The following is a 19,761-nucleotide window of genomic DNA, read 5'->3' as shown; positions in this document are numbered from 1 at the left end:
TGCTCTTCTGAGGTTATAATCGAATGGACAGCGCACTATCACCTGTGACGGCCACGTTTGTCTGCAGTTTTCCTTTTTTACAGAGCATTTTGGTTTGTTCAGTAAGCAGCTGCTGAGGAGTCAGCGAAGTGACTTGTAATTAATACACACACACACCCGGACCCACTATTTCAGGGTGATTACCTAGCCCAGGATGAGGATGTTGTGTCATTTTGTAGACAGATTGTTTCAGTGAAATCACCAGTTTGTTTCAGAGGGCATCTCTCTTCATGAAAAATGATGGCTCTGACAAGCGTCCTAATTGACTACGTTTGGCTTTCGTCTCTGCAATAAATCCCTGAGCTGCGGCGCTCTTGCCGACATTGCCCGTATGACTCCCATCAGTATGTGTTTGTGTGCGCGCGCGTTTCTGTGTGCACATGTGTGATTTATATTGGCTAATGTGTTTGTGTGTCTCAGTGTGCTGTGTTTTACTGGGCTGGACTCCCCCCTGGCTGCGTGACCCAGGGTTATTGCATGCCCACGCGTCCCCCGTTCATTAGGCTCAATGACCAGGTGTCTGTCTGTAGTGCCAGGGACCGCAATGTTTCTCCTCACCCGCCATGGCGTGCTATGGCTTCTGTTTTTCATTACCTTCATCTCTGACTCTGCCCCCCCCCAACTCCACAGCTGTCGCCACGGAGACTGGGGGGACAGCCGGAAACACATATATATTCATCTCCATGGGCCAAAGATAAGCTGTCAGGAATATGGGACACTGTGTTATTACTGGATTCCACTTTTTTTCTTTTTCTCTCAGTCACCATTGGAGTGAAGTGTGATTTTCTTTGCCACGGCTGCACACACCTCATCTGGTCACGGTGGTGGTTCTTGCTAGATACGGGCCTGGCTGCCGTCGTGCATTCTATCAACTCAGTCATTACAAGTGGATTAGATTTTCTCTTTTTCTCTCCCTTAAACTCAACAACATTAAATCAAATTACACTCAATGGCATAGTGTGGGAGCTAATCCGCCAGCACAAAGCGGCTTAAGAGATTCCGCTCCTTTTCACAGATTTTATTAAAAGTGAACTGTGAGAAACGCACATCCTCAACTGAGAGGAGGTGGGCGGGGGGGGGACCTTCCCACCACCCCACCACCTCCAACAGGTAGTGGAGCAAAGGACCACAATCACATGGCTGCATAGGTTTGTTTGTGTGTGTGTGTGCATGTGTGCACGCACAGGACTGACAGCATCCTGCTTTCTGAGTGAGAATAACGCTATAACTGTGGAATATGTTAACAAAGGGACACGGCACGATGCTGCCTATGGTCTTTTAATATGTTCCAAATATAATGTGACATGTGACAGTTGTTGTCTTTGTAAAAATGAGTGTGACGACCTGTGTGTGTGTGTGTGTGTGTGTTCGCAGTTGCCTGGCTCACAGCTCTCTCTTCCTTCCTCCTTAGGGCACGCTACAGAAGTTTGTTGATGACCTGTTTGAGACTATATTCAGCACTGCCCACCGCGGTAGCGCTCTGCCTCTCGCCATCAAGTACATGTTTGACTTCCTCGATGAGCAGGCGGACAAGCATGGCATCCACGACCCACACGTCAGACACACATGGAAGAGCAACTGGTGAGAGACACCTGTCATACACACTTAGACATGCATGCAGTCTCTCCCCTGCGCATGAGGGAAGGATGTCTGTGTTCTGTGAGTAGAGGTTCACTGCTGGAAGCAGCTGAGATTCCTAGTTGAATTGCTGGATTCTGCATTGCTTCGCTCAGGGAGTGCTACAGCGCGGTGCCCGGGCCGTAGTCTTATTGGTGTGTGCCGAACGAGGCACTGGGAATCCTGGACTCCTTGCAGCAGTCCTGCTTCTGCGTGCTGTGTAGTCAATGATGGAGCTCATTCCTGTGTTTCCTCACCGAGTGCCCAGTGACACTGAGTACAGAGGTTCTCGTGCCTGCGAAGCTCCTCCCTCAGGAATGAGCAAATTGGCTCTTCCTGTAAAACACGGCTACTTGCACTCACAGACAGCCGAGATCAGGAGGTTTTCAACTTGCCAGCCAATGAACCACCTAATTCAACTTATTTTCTTGATTGCACTCATTTAACTCTTTTTCAAAGGTCTTAGTTGTGAGGACAGCTGGACTAAGCCCTCAAGGACTGGGAGATGAATAGTAATTCTGTCAAGCGCCTGGTTTCACTGTATATACAGTGATTACACCGAGTCTGTCTAATGTGGTGGAAATCATCTGATGTGCTTCTGTAGCCACAGAAGTTTTCATGAGCTGCATTCAGCAAGATGAACCCAACTTGATGAGGAGTGGGTGGACCCTTCTTTACTGCATTGTCATTTTCTTTCCCACTGATAAATCATGCTGTGTGAGGTTGAGGCTAATTGTGTGTGTTTTTCTGGGAGGCTGGGCTTGGTGCCAGCAACTGTCCATCACACAGGGAGGTCACATCCACATCGGGAGATCGTGCACCACCCACTCTCCACACCTGTGTGCCCTGGGTGCAATAACGGGTCAAACAGCTCACCAGCTTCTCCACATGTCCCCCATCCATCACCAGGCCAAACCTCCATCACCTCCCCCTAGACCTAGACATGGGGAGGGGTATGAGAGCAGTGAAGCCTTCAACTCACATGTTTGTGTGTGAGTGTGACTGTGTGGGTTCGAGTGCATATAGAAACCGCCTCTGCTCCTCAGCAGCACACTGCACCCAACTGAAGCAGTGATATAAAAATCAGGGAGCAGGGATTCAAACCAGGGACTGTCAGGTTGCAAGGCAACTGCTCTCAGCACTATGCTACCAGCTGCTGCTGTTCATCACGTGGCCCTCCATCTGTAGAACTCCAAACACAAACACATAAAGGTGGTAACCAAGGCACGGGAACTGGACTCCATGAGGCTCCTAAAGGCCCAGGATGCGACATTCCATACGCGTGGTGCCTCACACGTAACTGCTGCTTCGCTTCTTGTGATTAATCCACCTTGCAAGTCTCCTGGAAGACAGGAAAAACAATATAGTGTGAGGGTGACGTGCACCGGAGGGCTGTAGCAGAGGCGGAGGGCATGGCTTTCATGGAGTTTGTGACCTGATCCTTTCTTTTTTCCTGAAACACACAGCATGGCTTATCAGTGCAGTTCAGTGCTAGGTTTCCCAAAAGCCCTGATATCCCAGGAGTGCTCATCTTGTACGCAGCAAGGGCACTGAGCCTTGGGATTATAGTCTGCGGCAAGCACAATGACCGCTTTCTAGCGATATTCTTCCTTAATCTAGATGGGTTTCGTACAATGGAATCAGTGGACGTGCTGCATAGGATCGAATTAGAATCCTTGATTAAATTCTGAAATAATTCTTTTATCCGTGATTGTCTACAACAGAAGCTCTTTAAGACTCCAGAATAACAGATAATTGTTCACAATATTACAATTCAGATTGGCATTTCAGAAGTGGAATACGACAAAACATCTATATTGAGCTGCTGTGGGAGCAAAGCCATTTGGTGGGATCTTCACCCCGCAACTTGTCAAAGACACACCCAGCAGAGAAAGACATCTGTTGCAGTGAAATACGCACTGCACTAGCAGGGATCCCACAAACCCCCCACAAAGCAGGCAGTACAGAGAATGATGCTCTGCCTCCTGCCAACCTCATACCTTTGTTTTCCATCAGGCTGTGTGGATGAAGTCACCTAGCATGCACTGCCACACATATCTGTCTCAACAGACAGAGAAAGAGTAATGAAAAGTTAAACAGCATCGCTTTAACCCACCTGTATCAAGTATCAACAGGTGCATTTGAGATCCACACACTGAGGCCACAACCAGGCTCTGATGCAGGCGTTTCTCACTGTAAGGAGCAGTGGCGATAGATACACCACATTAGAAAAGCCAGGTACACAAAACCTGAGCGAGAGAACCAGGGGGTCCAGGTGTCCCATTGGTGAGCACCGCTCAAAGTAACTGGAGACGCTGACCTGAAAGGTCTAAGTAACACTGTAGAGCACACTGTGACCTTTCTGCACACCCATGAACATTCTGCTGAACAGCCATTTTCACCCCATACACAGCTGGCTTGTTGCAACTGACACATGACAGGCAATTTCACACACACAGCAGGGGATGCTGGGATACCAGGCTGGCTGTAATGAACAAGCTGATGGATAAGATCAACACTGCCCAAAAGCAGCTTCACACTCAGTCCGAACCTGTATGAAAAACCATTTCTCAACCTGATGCGGTAGCACATGTAGCTCTTGGCGTCTTGTCCTGGCTGCTGCAGCCACACCCACACCCAGGGGAGACACAGATCCCCAGTTTACAAACAAAACCTGTAGTCTCAGTGTCCAGTACTGGCTGCACTCAGATGCAGTCTGATTTAGGCCAGCCTGTGTGCAACCCCACTCAGAGTAAAATGAGGACCCCAAACTGACATTTACATTACATTTATATTTATTCATTTAGCAGACACTTTTCTCCAAAGCGACTTCCCACAAACTCTATGTACTGTTATCAACCCACACACCTTATTCACCAAGGTGACTTACACTGCTAGATGCACTACTTACACTGGGTCACTCATCCATACACTAGTGGAACACACTCTTTTGTCACTCACACACTATGGGTGAACCAGAACAGCATGTCTTTGGACTGTGAGAGGAAACCCACACAGACATGGGGAGAACATGCAAACTCCATACAGACTGAGCCCACATCCTCTTGCACCCAGGAGCTGTGAGACAGCAGCGCTATTCGCTGTGTCACCAGGACAGCAAGTTTATTCTCATACCACAGGTGGCTCAAAACAAGTGCCCTATCTTGGCTCTCAAGGACACAGGCTGGGATTGTGGGTGATACAGATATTGCAATCGGACCCTTAAACCCTCCCAGCTCAAACATGGCTTCCAGGATTAAAAGTAGCATCCTATGGTCTGTAGCCCTCTGCCTCCTGGCCTCTCTGCTGGAGCTTCTAGTCCTATCCATATTTGTGTTGTGGCCTGATGAGCGTGTGGCACTCAAGTCAAAAGACAAATGCATGGGGAAGGGTGTTAATTCTGATCTTTCCCCTGGAAATGATATAATCTGCTGTGGCCAGCTAGGCCAGATTGGAAACAATCAAGTCCACATAGCTGTGGTGTTAATATCCTTTTGATCTTGCCGTAAATCCCCGTAGATTCCTGAAGATTAATTTGAAGCCATAATACTGGGTTTTCACCCCAAATCCTCTTTTGTGCAGTTTTCACAGATGAGGAATGTTTTGAGGTTAAAGGAGCACACAGCGAAGGGGTGGGGCTGGAGCGGTTGTACTGGAGCTCTTGTGTTCGGTTCTGTTTCTTTGTTCCAAAGCCTGGTCTGTTTATGGAGGCAGCTATGTGTTCTTGGTACATTTCACTTGTTGCTTTGTCCAAGTTACACTTGGGCCTGTCAAGATATGGCAATTGCTGACAAGCATATTCACTGGACAGCTACACCTCATCCAAGTATGACACCCTGTAGCTACAGCACTGAACCAAGAAGCACAAAGGTCCATTTCAGGGAGACCTACAAGTGTAGAATAATCGATAGCAATAGAGGGAAGGCCTGATTGAATAATGTTGAAAGGTTATGCACAGATGGAGACCTCGGCTAATTACAGTTCACTCATCCCTGTCGCTTGAACCCTCACTAACGCTGGCGCACGTGTCTCCTACAGCCTACCTCTGAGGTTCTGGGTGAACGTGATCAAGAACCCGCAGTTTGTCTTTGACATCCACAAAAGCAGCATCACGGACGCCTGCTTGTCGGTGGTGGCCCAGACCTTCATGGACTCCTGCTCCACCTCAGAGCATCGCCTGGGCAAGGACTCGCCCTCTAACAAGCTGCTCTATGCCAAGGATATCCCCAGTTACAAGAGCTGGGTGGAGAGGTAGGTGACACGCTCATTCCGTCTCATAGGTGTGTGAACAGGCAAGTGACAGGTCTGTTTTCTCACAGGTGTGGGTGGAGATTTTTCTGGAGTTGCTAGTGTTCTATGACTGATCAGACTCATTCGGGAAGGCAGAAATAAGCAGGAATCACTCTGCAGGATGAGGAATTCTCTAGTGCTGCAGGGGGGACAAGTTCTTCCTGGTAGGACCCAGGACCAGGAAAAGCACCCGAGTGAACAGCAGGGTGCAAGCAAGAGTAAGAAGAGAGGATAGGAAACAACAACAGCTTTGTCCAAAGATTCTGCCAGGACTGCATTTGGGATCTGTGGCAGGACTGTGCTTTTCACATGGACCTGGGGCTAGACTTGTGACTCAGAGTCTGCAGGTTGGTATCCCTGAAGGATACTTCGCTGTTGCCCAGTAGAGGAGAGTTGTCTTCATCAATTATTTCAGACAAAACAGCCATTTGTTCAAGTGAGCCAGAAGACATGTGGAGGATACAAATACAGTCTGGGCTTTTCTGATCATCTCATCTCCTAAGAGTAGAATGTCCATCTGATATCCCGAACCTGATCCAAATACTTTCATCATCTGCAAGAATAAAATAGCCCCGTTTTTTAAGAAAGTTGCTGGCTTCCTGTCGCTGCAAGGCACATGGGAGACGGAAGAGCGGTGATGTATGGGCCATGGAGCGCATTTCAAATTAAAATACAGTGAGAACGAATAGCCCGCAGGGAAGCGACCAAGCTCAGCCCATTTTTAATGGACAAAATATGTGCGCCTTTATGAGAATGCCAGGCACCGATGTTGGTAATTTGTTAAGATGAGAGTTTTATTAAATTTATTTGCTGCAGTGCTGAATAAAATATGGGGCCTGTGAAGCAGTTAAAAAGTATTTATTTGTTGCCAATGCTGGAGGGTCGGAAAGACGTCTTCCTGTAGGGAGGCGTGTTCAGAAGCACTGAGCTGGATGGGACCACATCTGTCAGTGATCTGTTCTAAGGAAATCCCTGATTTTGGTGGGAGTGGCAAACAAAGACAGTTGGGTGGTTTAAATATGGATGAGGACAAGCCTAAAAATGACTCTGTCTGAGGTTCTGCTCAGAGCATTTTGGAGCAGAAGGAAGATCATGGATTGTCGTTTACGAAGTGCCTATAGGGACGAGATCCAAACTATACCCGTCTGTCAAGAAGCTGAACCGGCAGCCAGGAGTAGAGTGCTTTTCGTCATCAGGAGAACTGAGTTTTCAGAATCCTCCCATTTCTTGTGACGTGTCTCTACTTTCGCACAAACCCCCCCACACACACACACAGTGTAGTCTGCAGAAGATGTTCAGGCTTTCGGCATCGCTGGTGAAGGACAGGCTGTGAAATCATGAGTGATCAGCAGGCTATGCGTGTGTGTAATTGATACTCGGTGTTCAGTGCTCGGTGGAGGGTTTGTGCATTTGCAGAGCCGTGCAGACACCGCAGCAGGGGGTATCGGGGGTGTGTTCACTGTTATAATCAGCACTGAAGGGTAAGAACTAAGGGGTGTGCAGTGACGGCATAGGTTCACATACCATGCAGCCTGGAACAGAAGCACAGGGCAAAGCTCTGGTTGCACAAGTTGCACCAGCACTGGAGGTCGCAGGTTGCACAGAGCATTTAAAAAATACAGGGGATAACTGTAGCTAATGACTGTCCTGGGGGCCATTGGCAATGAACGCCTCGCTGCTTTTCTGGGTTTATGGCACGGTGCCTTAATAGCCATACACTCTTGTCCCTAACTCCATCATGATCCCACGAAACAGCTCAGCTACCTGGTGACCTCAAGCAGTCCGGTGGCCTTGCAACCTTGCGTGGTCCAGTGGATGCCCTGAAAAGGTCCGATGGGCTGGAGCAGTCTGGTGTTCCGGGGCTGTCTATCACAGGAAGGGTTTGAAAATGAGGCACAGCATCAGCTACACCCCCTTCCTCTGTACAACTGTCTGCAAAATGGAGGGGGAAAATTAATAAACGAATTAATACATTTGAGTCATTTAACACAAGGTTGGAGGATCATAGTTCTATAATGTGATTCACTGAGCAAACGCTTTATTAGAGCTGTTTGAAGAAGTGGTACAGTCAGACATGGGTTTGAACACATCTGCGCTTTCTATAGACGAACGTGTTCTAGAGTTATTTGATGTAGAGCAGACAATTCAAAGCTCTAATACTAACAGACAAACACCTCCTGCTGCTGGACATACCAGTCCTTTTCTGTTTTGTCACCCATCTGTGGGGCATGATGGGATATTTTCCAGAGTGATGGCAATCAAAGAAAGGCCAGGCTGCTGAGTGAAGTTCTATCACATAAATAAGCAAAGGAAGAAACCAGATTTGCGCTTTGAAGCCATAAACCTGCTATCTAAAGAGCAGTCCACCACAGGCAGAACATCACCTTCGCACTGATGGATGTCCATGATTGGACTGTCAGATCTTTCCCTTCATGTGTGATGTGGTTAGATTCCATTCTGATTTCAGGTGGGGTGATGTTCTTCTGTATGGAAATCCATGCTAATGACACTGACATCTGAAAGTAGCAGACGTTCCTATGAGTCTTGCCTCTCTGTGGGATCCTGATGGAAGAGCTGTTGGAAGGTGCTTTGGAGGACTGTCCGCATTCCCTTCTCCAGGTTCTCACTCTTGGGCCTATATAAATAAATAAGCACGCACGCTTCAGGAAGATATTCTCAGTGTGTTGACAGGAGAGAGGAAGGCATTTAGGCCAGAGCTGAAGCGAACATGGGAAGGTGTCTTGTGATGACACAGTGGTGGCTGCCAGCTAGACACCCCCCTCGGCTCGCCAGCGTGCCGCAAATTGAGAATATCTCACGCGTTTGCGGGTTGTCAAGGCCACCGGCCACGTGGCACGATGGCAATCGACACCCCACACCATGGCTGTCCACAGCTTGTCCTCTGGTCTGAAACCCTCCCTCCCCAGCACTGTTTCACTTTCAACCCACTAATTGGCCAATTTCCTCACCCTAGTGATCCTGAACATACCTGGCTGACCAGTAGAACAGATCAGTAGAACACGACTCCCGGTGGGTCAGGGACTAAGCACAAAAAAGGGCACTGAGACAGCAGCACTAAATGCCTGCAAAGAGCAAGTGGAAGGAAATGCAGGAATCAAGAAGGAGGAATCAATCCTGTAGCTTTCACAAGTGCTGGAATGTTCTGTCCTTCCTAGCGCAGCATCTCATGCTCCTAGCTGCTCGAATGGCAGAGGCTTCATGGCACTCTCTCCACAGACATGTTGATGCTATCATTACTGAACTACACAGACATTATTTTGTTTTGTCTGTATCTGTTATAGGATTTTGGCCTCTCACCACAATTATATGGCACATGTCACTGTCACCGCACACATTTTGTACACACCTCAAACAAAGGTTAATTCATCTGTTTGTCTTTTTTCCTCTCTGTCTGTCTGTTTCTATTTCAATAAATATTACTACATGATCACAGTTTTTCAATGTTACCTGGCATTTGAGGGATTAGGGTGTTGGATTTTCCTTGAAACAGGTTAAATACAGGAATCCGTGTCCTTCTTGTTAACCAAGGCTCCAGCATGCTGTTTCCAGAAACTTCCTTTGAACTTTGTTTCTGGCTTGCTGTGAGTCACTTCAATGCTCAAGCGGCTTGAGTAGAATGGACAGTAGCTTACTGGATGGAGAGCGGACTCTCCACTCTCCTTTCCTCAGTAATCCCACGATGCTCCAGGAAGATCTTTGTGTGACAAACTCAAGACTATTTCAAGTGGAAGCTGGATGTCCAGAGTATGTCAAGTTGCAGGAATTAAAAATGTAAACGACGGAGTGTAATTAAGGACCTGATGGGGGCACAGCAGCTGTTGCTGACAATGACCGATGGCTTTTCCTCACCCAGCAATTTCTCATTCGGGGAGTCAGGGGGTGGGAGTGCACAGATGCCCTGCTAAGTGTCCTTTGGAGTTTTCGGTTCCATTTACAACCTCATTATGAGGCCGCTCTCCTATTAAGACTCATTGGCAGTCGCTAATGTTGTTCAGAAGGACTCCTCCAGATTGACAGTGAGACGTCAGACTGACTGAGTGGGAAATGAGGAGGGATGGGGGCTGTCGTTACCAACATTACTTCCCTGTCAGGAGTCCCAGCGCTGAAAAAAGACAAAACTGACAGGACCGTCCAAAAATGTTCATTGTAAGCTGAGATGCTATTGTCCATGACTTCCAGATGGTTTTAATATGCATGTCAAGATGGGCTCAAAATCTCACACTCAAAACATTTTTGGCACCAATCACTGCTTCCAATTCCAGTACTTTACTGTGTTTGCACATCTCAGTCATAGGTTTGCGGGTCTTCACACTGCCCATGTGTCCATGCTGTAGGTACTACTCGGACATCGGCCGGATGCCGGCCATCAGCGACCAGGACATGAACGCCTACCTGGCGGAGCAGTCACGCATGCACACCAACGAGTTCAATACTCTGAGCTCCCTGAGTGAGATCTACTGCTACGTGGGCAAGTACAGTGAGGAGGTACACACTGTCTACTTAAAGCTGAGCGAATGTTCTCCCTTCTCCTACCATTATGGCAGTTATGAATAACAAAAAAAGAATATAAAATTAGACACTGTTCATGACTAAAATGTGTTGCAGTTTTCTCACCTGATATGATCCTGATGAAAGGTTCTTAAGAAAAGCTGATTTTTTTTTACACATTACACAAGTGATGCTACAAGAACGGAATTTCGGAATGCCGGTCTTACTTGTGTTCAAAGTCAGATGTGACATCACTGCAGTGAAGTTATGTCAATGTGTGAGTAACATTTGGGCCTCATGGTTTGGCAGATAGTGGATGCGCTGGAGCAGGACGACAGTGCCAGGAAACAGAGACTGGCCTACAAGCTGGAGCAGGTGGTCGCTTTCATGAGTCTGGAGAGCTGAGGACCGCATTTCCCAGAGTGCACTGGGAGAGATCAGAAACCGAGCCGTGCCTGAGCGAAGACCTGTCCCTCATTACCTTTGCCATCTCAGCTTTCAGAAAGTTTTGTTTTTTCTGCTGCAAATGTTTGCGTTGCATTAATTCTACTGGGTAGACAATTACTGGAGATAAGGAAGAGGAGTGTGTCTGTGGGGCTGCTGGGCGGCATCTTGCCACGTTGACCAGCTTGGGAAAATTGTACTTTTAATTAAGTTGCCTTGAAAAACCATCTCTGAAACGAGGTTTATTCTCAGTTAGTTCCAGCTTTTTGAATAGAAGTAAACCTACCTGTAGTGTCCAGTCAATTTTAGAACGATATTTAAAGTGAGGTAATGAAGGGAGTAGGGATGGTATGTGTGCATGTATATATAGGTGTGTGTAATATATACCTGCATACAAATACACACTCATGCAAAAAGACTGAGTACCAAATCAACAGACAGGATTCAAGGCATACATACTGAAACCCTCTCCATTGCTTTGAGGAGAAGTCTGATGGACCCTGAATGACTAGAAATCCAAACATGTCCAGCAGATTGTGTACGGAGACAGTTAAAGTGCTACTACACCTTAACTGGATTGAGATCGTAGTCTTGGAGAACCGTACAACATAGACCAAGACAGCGACTTTGCTGTCCGTTCACTCATGCATTTGTTCATGCACCTGTTTACTCTGAAAAGCCAAGCTCCTTGGCTCATTTTGTACACATCTTGCTTCCTCTATAGAAAATTTAAACACATTGTTAAACTGAGTGGGTGGGTGGGTGGGTGGGGGGAAAGGGACCGTTTTTACAGAGAAGCACACCTCCGTCCTGACGACACTAACCTCGTCGTACTGAACGCACCACCATGCGTGAGAATTAAGGCGAGGTTTTAGAAAAGCACAGAACCCAGGCTTGCAAGGTCACGTGTTGTGGACCAGAGGAGCTTATGGGTGTGGAGGACAGAGTGAGTGTTCTTCAGCTCGAAAGCCCTGAACACAGTGCTACCTTGGGCCTGTGCTGCTTCACACCTTGACAGCAGAAAGCCTCAGAATCGTGTCCTCAGAGCTAGGAGAGCTCTGGACTGCATGTATTCACACAAGCAGTGCTGAAGTCCCAACACACACTGTTAATCCTACTGGTTGTTCCACAGGGAGACTTTGGAAACAAGGGCACGCTATTGGTAAGCAGAAAACCAAAGGAGTGATATTCAATATGACGTATTTATAAAGAGTCACACGAGTAAGGAAGCAAAACAAACTGCAAAAGAATAAATACTAGGGAAACAAACTGCCACAAAAAGATATTTTGTTTGTTACCTTGCTACGTTTGCAAGGGTCTCGGAGCCAATGAGCTTTTTGCATCTGCCCTGGTTTTCCGTGTGTCACAGTGTTTCCAGTCACCCTCTTGCCTCGGTTCAGATCTTGGAGAGAAATAGCAGCGAGTGACACAGTTGTCCTCATCCCTGTGGGGAAAGCATCTGTTGAGGTCCTTGTACATCTTCAGACCTCAAAGGTTAGAAAAAAACAAGACAAACAGTTTAACCAAGAATCAAAACAAAACAAAACTGCTGGGTGTTGTTATTGTCGCAAATGAGACAATAGAGCCGCCTTCCTTTCATTTTGACCTTTAACCTTTCTTTTGCCTTGAAAACCGTGCCCAATGTGGTGATGTGAATGTGTGGAGACCACCCCAGGTCCATCTTGGGTCTTTATTGGCTTTTTAAGCGCATGTACTTCAAATTAAAAAAGGAAAATAGAGAAAAAAGGCTTGCAAAATGATGTGGATGTTCTTTTCTTTATTTTGCTTGGAAGCGGAGAAGTGGATTGTCATGTTAAACTACAACGAACCATGTTAAGGTGGAACCTTTATCCAGAAGACCCATTCAGACATCATTGCCATGTTTCGTGAATGTGTTAGAAGCTAATATAAAAGTGGTACCTTAAAACCAATATATGATATACCCTTGCATGCTGACCTGTCTGGATGTTATGAAATGAAACTGCCTTGCAATCAAAAATATATTTATTAATAGTAGGAGCAATTTTTCGTCAAAGATTGAGCGGAGAACTAGGAGCAAATATTCTCAACAAACTGCTCTTTTGGGCTGTCTTGGATTCACATGTTAAGAACTTGACCTCTCACTCTCACTGGCACAATTGCTGTCTCTTAATTCGGTCGGCCGTCTTTCTATGAGTAGACGACTACCGTCCGTGGCATCTTCTCCAAGACCCCGGAAGTCACTGGCCAGCGGCTCACCAGCACAGATGGGTCCCTCATGTTGAAGTTGGACATCTGATGGCAGCGAGTCGTGGAGGACGAGATTGATACCTTCTACCATGAGCCTAAATGACTGGGGTCATTTTTGGAAGTAAAACAATTACTAAACTGCCATTTTCATTGTCATCATTCAGTTGTATTTCATCTGATGATGTAGTTTATACTGTGTGTCAGGAGTAGGCCTTTAATGAGTAAGTGTGACATCATCCAAAGAACTGCGTAAAATGTATTAAGATGTTTACTCCAAAAACTTGCTGCATTTTTTCGGTTACTTCACACAACAGTACAAAACGTTAAACAACAAATGTTTTTACTGAATACAAAATGTTGTATATTTTTAAAGTGAACATCTTTGTCTATGTTAATTATGTATTTAAGAAATCTTTTCCCATGCACTTTTTGCCTCAGAACCCATGTTGTGTGTGTTTTGTGTTATAACCTGGGACTTTTTTAGTGGGGTGCTGGTTCTGTGGTTCTGTTCTCTATGTTTAAATGTTTTGTCCTCATCTGCAGCCAGCATTAATAATTTTAAAGCCCTCTCATTGTTGTGTTTTTTTTTTTTAAATTGGGGACATGACAGTTTTGTCAAACTCATTTTAATCTGTAGTAGAATAATAGCTGTGCAGGTGCAATATGCCTTTAGGTTGTTACTCAGTTTCTTTGCAAATTCCCAATCTAGACTCTTGTCAATGTAATTTGACACTTTAATGCTTCCGTAGATTTGCGCGTAGTATTTTAAAAACAGCCTCCAGTCGGGACCGTCTGCAAACCGCTTCCTGAATCTAAGCGACCTACGGTACTGTTTTTTTGTTCATCTTCCACTGCAGCGAATGTAGTTCCTAATGGCCTGAAGCCTGTTTCCATAGTGACAGATAAAGCTTCCACCTTAAACGTCTTAGTAAGAACTGGAACATCCCTCCAGAGCTCTCAGTGTTACAGCAGGTGTTACAGCTACATGTTAGAAATGACTTTTACTATTTCAACCTTTGGAGACAAATAAAGATATTCTATTTGGGAGAATTACAAAACCAGGAAAAAGGCAAGCTTCTCTAACTTTGTTATAATTAGTTGTATACCTGTGTATGTAAATATATAATGCAATCCTATTTTGCAGTCAAGAACAAAATACTATTTGTAATATAGAATAAACTTTATTATGAAACAAAATGGTGGTCTTATTTTTCATTATAATTTTACATTATTTCATTGTTTTACTACAAGACACATATAGCCATGAAGAGGAGTTAGTGGACATCTAGTAAGTAATTTCACTGCTGCTGAGTTCCACCAGAGTTTCACCATCCAAAAAACTGTAGTGCACCTTTAACTGACACAACACTGACATGCTACTTATATTGTGTGAAAGATATCAAACCTGTAACTGTAAAGTCAGAGTTAGTGTGTACACTCCTACCTGACACAAGTAAACGTACTGAACTGAAGCTGAAACACAAAGCAATAAGAAGCTGATCAGAAGACTAATGCAAGGGGTGTAATTATTGCACTCTATTACTCAGCAGATAACCTTCACTCCCTCGGATCTACGACAGTTCAAACTAGTAGCGCCATTCTGTATGCAAGTGCAACCTGTCCGGGGTGCCAGGGTGTCTGTGTACCTGTGCACATGTCCATGTGTCTGTCATCAGTAGGCTCCTGTTGTGCAGTGGTCCTCTCTCTTCTGGCCTCTATGAAGTGCTGTGAAGTATAAAGCATAGATGAGAGTAAGAGGACTTTGCCTAGGCTGTAGAAAAACATCACAGCACAGCAGGTGTGAAAAGCCTTTTACAGTTGGCTCACACACACCCCCCCAGCACCGATCACACCCCCCGCTGCTGTATAACTTTCTCCCAGTGCATCCTCAAGGTGACTTCTGGGTTAGTTCCATGTGATTGTTTTTGAGTGTCTTTGTTTACACAAGGTAATCCATCCTGTCTCCACTTATCTTCCACCTGAGGTGTCCAAGACTCATTATAAACACAACCTTTGCCAAACAAGTCAAGGGAACGTCAGTTTTGGGCAGCAACCTCCTGGCATAAAGAAAGAGAGGAGAAAGAGAAAAACCAAAATGAAAGAAAGCCCACACACAGTAATGTCCCCAAACAAATAAACCCCTGTGTAGCAGCAAAAAATAAAACATCATGAAACTCTCAGTATGTTCACAGCCAGAATATCACTAGTTATCCTCACAACAACAGGCAGAAATCCAAACCAACTCAAACTAGACCCAGGCCAAGAGTAGCACGCTGTCAGTGGAGAAGTAAAAACTGGTGAAAACACTACACTGAAGCAGTGAAAGTGCCACATAAGGCACAGCTGCTGACAGAGGTATGTCGGAGAAGGCCGTAACACATAGCCTCGGAAACAGCACACATCAGCCACCGGCCTGCAAATGCCTCCGAGGCTCAGAGCACAGGAGGAAACGAAGCGAAGAGTGCTCAGAAGACAGACTGCAAACGATTTTTATTTAAAATGTCTTAATTCACTGAACAGAACCCCTAGGCAAAGTAGTGGATTAAAGATTATCAACTTTCAGTGAGGTCTATAGGGGCTTTTAAATAGTTTAAAAAGAGACCAATAAAAGTGATAAAAACTGATTCAATAATTGCTTTAAAAAAGTTGGGCCCTGGTGTTAACCATGTAAGCAATGATCTTGGAATGAAAGGGTTCATTACTGCCGCAAGATGCATTCTTGTATCTATGTGTTCCTTCACAAACCACCTGACTGCAGCCCTGACTTCGGTGTAACACAGAAGGTTTGAGTTGGCCTTCCATTTCTGAGATGAATATAGAGACGCACTAACATCCTCCGTCTTGGTGCCTGGGAAAACAAATGGGGAGGTTTAAAAGCTACACCGAGCAGGAGTGAAGCATCGCATGCAGGCACGTGTAGCAGGGCCCTGCTGAGCGATGGCTAATGGAAACCCCTGCCAGCCCAGCCAGCTGCCAGAGAACCCAGTTCTCCACTTCTGCACTAGATTAGCCCCCCTTGGCCCCATTAATGGGAGACCATCCGAGGCCAAGACGGACTCTTCATTAATCACCCAACAAGCCGACTCCTCAGGTGACATAAGTAACGGCCCCCAACAGAGCACTCTGATTAGCCCAATCAGCCAGCCAGTGGAATCGTCACATGCAACGGTCATGTTCCCATCACCGGGTGCCTGATTTGGACCAGTTGAAGCACTCGCCACTAAACAACAGAGCAGTCTGATTGGTTAAAAGGAATCAATAATTTATTGGCTTGAGATTTTTCTGATCCTTGAGTTTTTAAGTGGCTAAGTGACAGCACCGCACCGAGAGACCACCATTTAAGCTGGAAACTGCGAGGTGCCATAGTCCAGTCAGAGAAGCAGAAAAACTGGCCCAGAAGAGGCAGCCTTCCACAGGGAGCCCTTCAAGCTCTACCCATCTAGTTTCATTCTTCTAATCCAGTTGTCCAAGAGACAAGAGCAGAATGCGAGTTATCATCCTGCATCCAGTCTTTGCAATGCGACAGATGGAGGGGAGAGCCATTCTGTAAGTCATTGTCCTGGATGAGATGTTAACCACAATCCTGAACCCATAAAGATCCTCAGGAGCTATTTGGAAAAGGTAGGAACATAAAACCTTTCACTCGTTCATTTTCAATCTGGAGATCCAACTATCTTTACAGCTTAACTGTCATTAAAATTTGCTTGAATGGCTTCCACAAGTCACGCTGGCACCTGCCAAAAACCTGTGATGGACAAGGGGCCATCAGCTTGTTACCTCAACCTGTGATGATCAAAGGCACTTTGCATTTAACTACGATAGTTCTTCACCAGTAAACAAGCTCTGCTGAGGACGGCTTTGCAGATGTCCTATCGAATGCACTAAATGTCATGATCAAGTAGTTGCTCTGAAGGTCACCCTGCTGCTCCACACCACAGTTCTGAAGTTATGAATACAGACCATGCAAAACTCTGTCTTGGATGTCCTTTGCTACAGAGCTCTTTTCTTTCTTCTTTTATCCCTGCAGCTCTAAACGTGGATCCGTTTCCCCTGACCTGATGCATAATCATTCAGCAAAAAAAACTGCATTTAATTTATTATGTATTACAGTTTTCCTCTCTCAGGCTAATTCATGAAATTTGCTGTAAATAATGGATTACAGATTCAATGCTAGAGACAGGTTACTATCCTTTAAATATTAATGAGAAAATATCAAAATCATCAACCTCAAAAGGACCCAATTTGAAATGTACAAGGTCAATTTCAGTGCGGTCTAACAAAATATTACAGTTAATACTTGTGAGGGATGCTACAGTTTGCTTAGTAGACATGTTAGTTCCAGCATGTTTTATACTATCTTGACGTGTTCATTTTTCAAAGTGCTTTATGTGAAAGCGAAAGCACATCAATGGAGAGCTGTGACTGAGAGTCAAGGAATAGTTTGTTTTAGGGCGAATGACAGCAAAAGTGGACTCAGGTGGTGAATAGTTAGGGTGTAAGTAGACATGGTACTACTATGATTAACTGAAGGGTGTAAGTAGACATGGTACTACTGTGATTAACTGAAAGTAGATCAGCAGCATAGAGCCTGGAGATAAATGTACAATTACCCTTGGTAATACATTTACTTTTGTAATGCTGTTTTACACTGGGGAAACACAGTGGTAGTAAGGGTGCCTTACACAGCCTGGGCTGTGAGATTGAATGTAGTGTCATCCATTACGCAGTTGACATGACTCAGGTGGATTGGTAACTCTAAACTCCCACTAACGAATGTGTGTTTGGGTGGACATACCCTTCAGTGGACTGGCGGCCAGTTCACAATGTGCTTTCCTAAACCCATCTCCCTGTGCTTCCAGGATAGGTTCTGGACCACCAAGACCCAGCGTTAGAATAAGGGATTGTTGGTAGTGAGTACTTTCAGTGAATAAGGACTCTGACACGTGTAACTGATGATGAAAGCATGAATGTTACCGTAAATGCATAAGAGTTGATAACCCTGAAATACAGGATTAAAAATTTTCCTGTAGCTGTAGAGGGTTGTACCTTAAATGAGAGATCAGCAAATCCATCATACTGGCAGTGCAGACAGAGATTATGAGGGTGAAGGTAGACCTTGTCACACTGTAGGTATGTATGAAATTAAATTATACTGAAACTTCTCTTTTCATGCCTCAGTTCTCACACTTGCTCACATTTAGCACAATGGAGGAGCCTACAGTTGTGTGTAGAGAGTGGCGTGATTGTCCATGTTACATTAGCTGAGAAAGTTAAGACTTTTCCACTGAATGATTTCAACTCTGAGAGATCAATTTAAACATGGGAACCTTGTTCCAGATCTTATGTTTTGAATTAAATTGTTTGTGTGTCCGTGTGTACGTGCGCACCTGCCTGGTATCCATACATCAACAGTATCTTCAGGCAGATGTTTTCGGCAGTGCTGTGAAGGGCACATTAATCGGCACAAATTAATGAAGAAATTGCTTTGCTGCACAGATTAACCTCACAAGAATTGTGCCCATAAGGATGTGTGTGTTTCTGACAGGAAACACAGCGCCATGGGGCTGCTTCTGCACAGGGTGGAATTTTCAGGTACACATTACTGGTGAACACTGGATATGCGGGACACTGCAGTCTGTGTGAATGGCTATCAGTGCCACGCATCTCTCCAAGGCTCTGGTGATAATGGGACTCTGCCGTTGACAGAACGCTTCAGCTGCCAGTAATCGATTTCCACGGTGTCCTGCGACCTGCTGGGCAACCTTGGAGGAGTCCTTGAGAGTGCGTCCCATCACTTCAGCCTGTCGAACTGGAGGTGATCAAAGCCAGGGTGACACGCTCCAGATGGTTTTACCATAAACCTGTTACACACCCACACACACACACTCACACACACAGGCATAACTTTGTAGTGGGGCTAAGCAAACCAACCAGTGCATTAGCTCAGGTGCAGCATTGATTTATTTTTGAATCTGTGTACGTGGCAGGTGTTCCCTGCCATTGGCTAATATTGGGCGGGGTGTTATCGAACCATGTAGTGGCAGCAAACTGACGCCAACTAGAGAGATTATTCAGGGAGAAGGCATCCTCCCATATGATTTATGATCATTTATCCACCGGTCATCGCAGTGTGTCAAGTCACATACCTCACAGAAACCATTAGCACAGAGTTTATAACTCATACAGACCACAGTTGATCTACAACAGTATAAACACGTCTATAAAGCGCACACGCACACAGCTGTATGTAGAAGGCCCCTTTAGAGGTGCCTAACCTTCACCGTCGTCAGTAAATATTCAGCTGTACTAACTGGTAAAATGTATCTGCATGAAATTCCTTGTGAAGGGGGGTGTGGTGGCGCAGCGGGTTTGTCCGGCCTCTGCCCTCTGGTGGGTCTGGGGTTTGAGTCCCACTTGGGGTGCCTTGCGACAGACTGGCGTACCGTCCTGGGTGTGTCCCCTCCCCCTCCAGCCTTGCGCCCTGAGTTGCTGGGTTAGGCTCCAGTTTGCTGCGACCCCTCTTGGGACAAACAGTTTCAGACAATATGTGTGCATGTGCGTGTGTGGAATTCCCTGTTTGAGTGGGACATGTTCAGTGGATTGTCCAGTCCATTCCGGCCATTAGTGCTGGTG

General features: G+C 45.8%; 1 protein-coding gene across 4 annotated transcripts in view; it reads left to right on the top strand.

The window, feature by feature from the left end:
• plxna4 (plexin A4) overlaps nt 1-11,648 on the top strand; it is a 182,121-nt gene extending 170,473 nt beyond the window's left edge. For all 4 annotated transcript variants that reach the window (XM_018747502.2, XM_018747503.2, XM_018747504.2 and 1 more), the window contains exons 29-32: nt 1,451-1,620; nt 5,695-5,907; nt 10,302-10,452; nt 10,765-11,648. In XM_018747502.2, the coding sequence (XP_018603018.1) occupies nt 1,451-1,620; nt 5,695-5,907; nt 10,302-10,452; nt 10,765-10,860 (630 nt within the window). In that variant the 3' untranslated portion in view covers nt 10,861-11,648. The remainder of the gene's footprint in view (nt 1-1,450; nt 1,621-5,694; nt 5,908-10,301; nt 10,453-10,764) is intronic.
• The last annotated feature ends 8,113 nt before the right edge of the window (nt 11,649-19,761 follow it).

The sequence above is a fragment of the Scleropages formosus genome, chromosome 2 (assembly GCF_900964775.1).
Source record: "Scleropages formosus chromosome 2, fSclFor1.1, whole genome shotgun sequence".
In the NCBI taxonomy this organism is placed as follows: domain Eukaryota; kingdom Metazoa; phylum Chordata; class Actinopteri; order Osteoglossiformes; family Osteoglossidae; genus Scleropages; species Scleropages formosus.
Note: the sequence above shows the minus strand (reverse complement) of the source record. Positions and strands in the feature narration are given on the sequence as shown.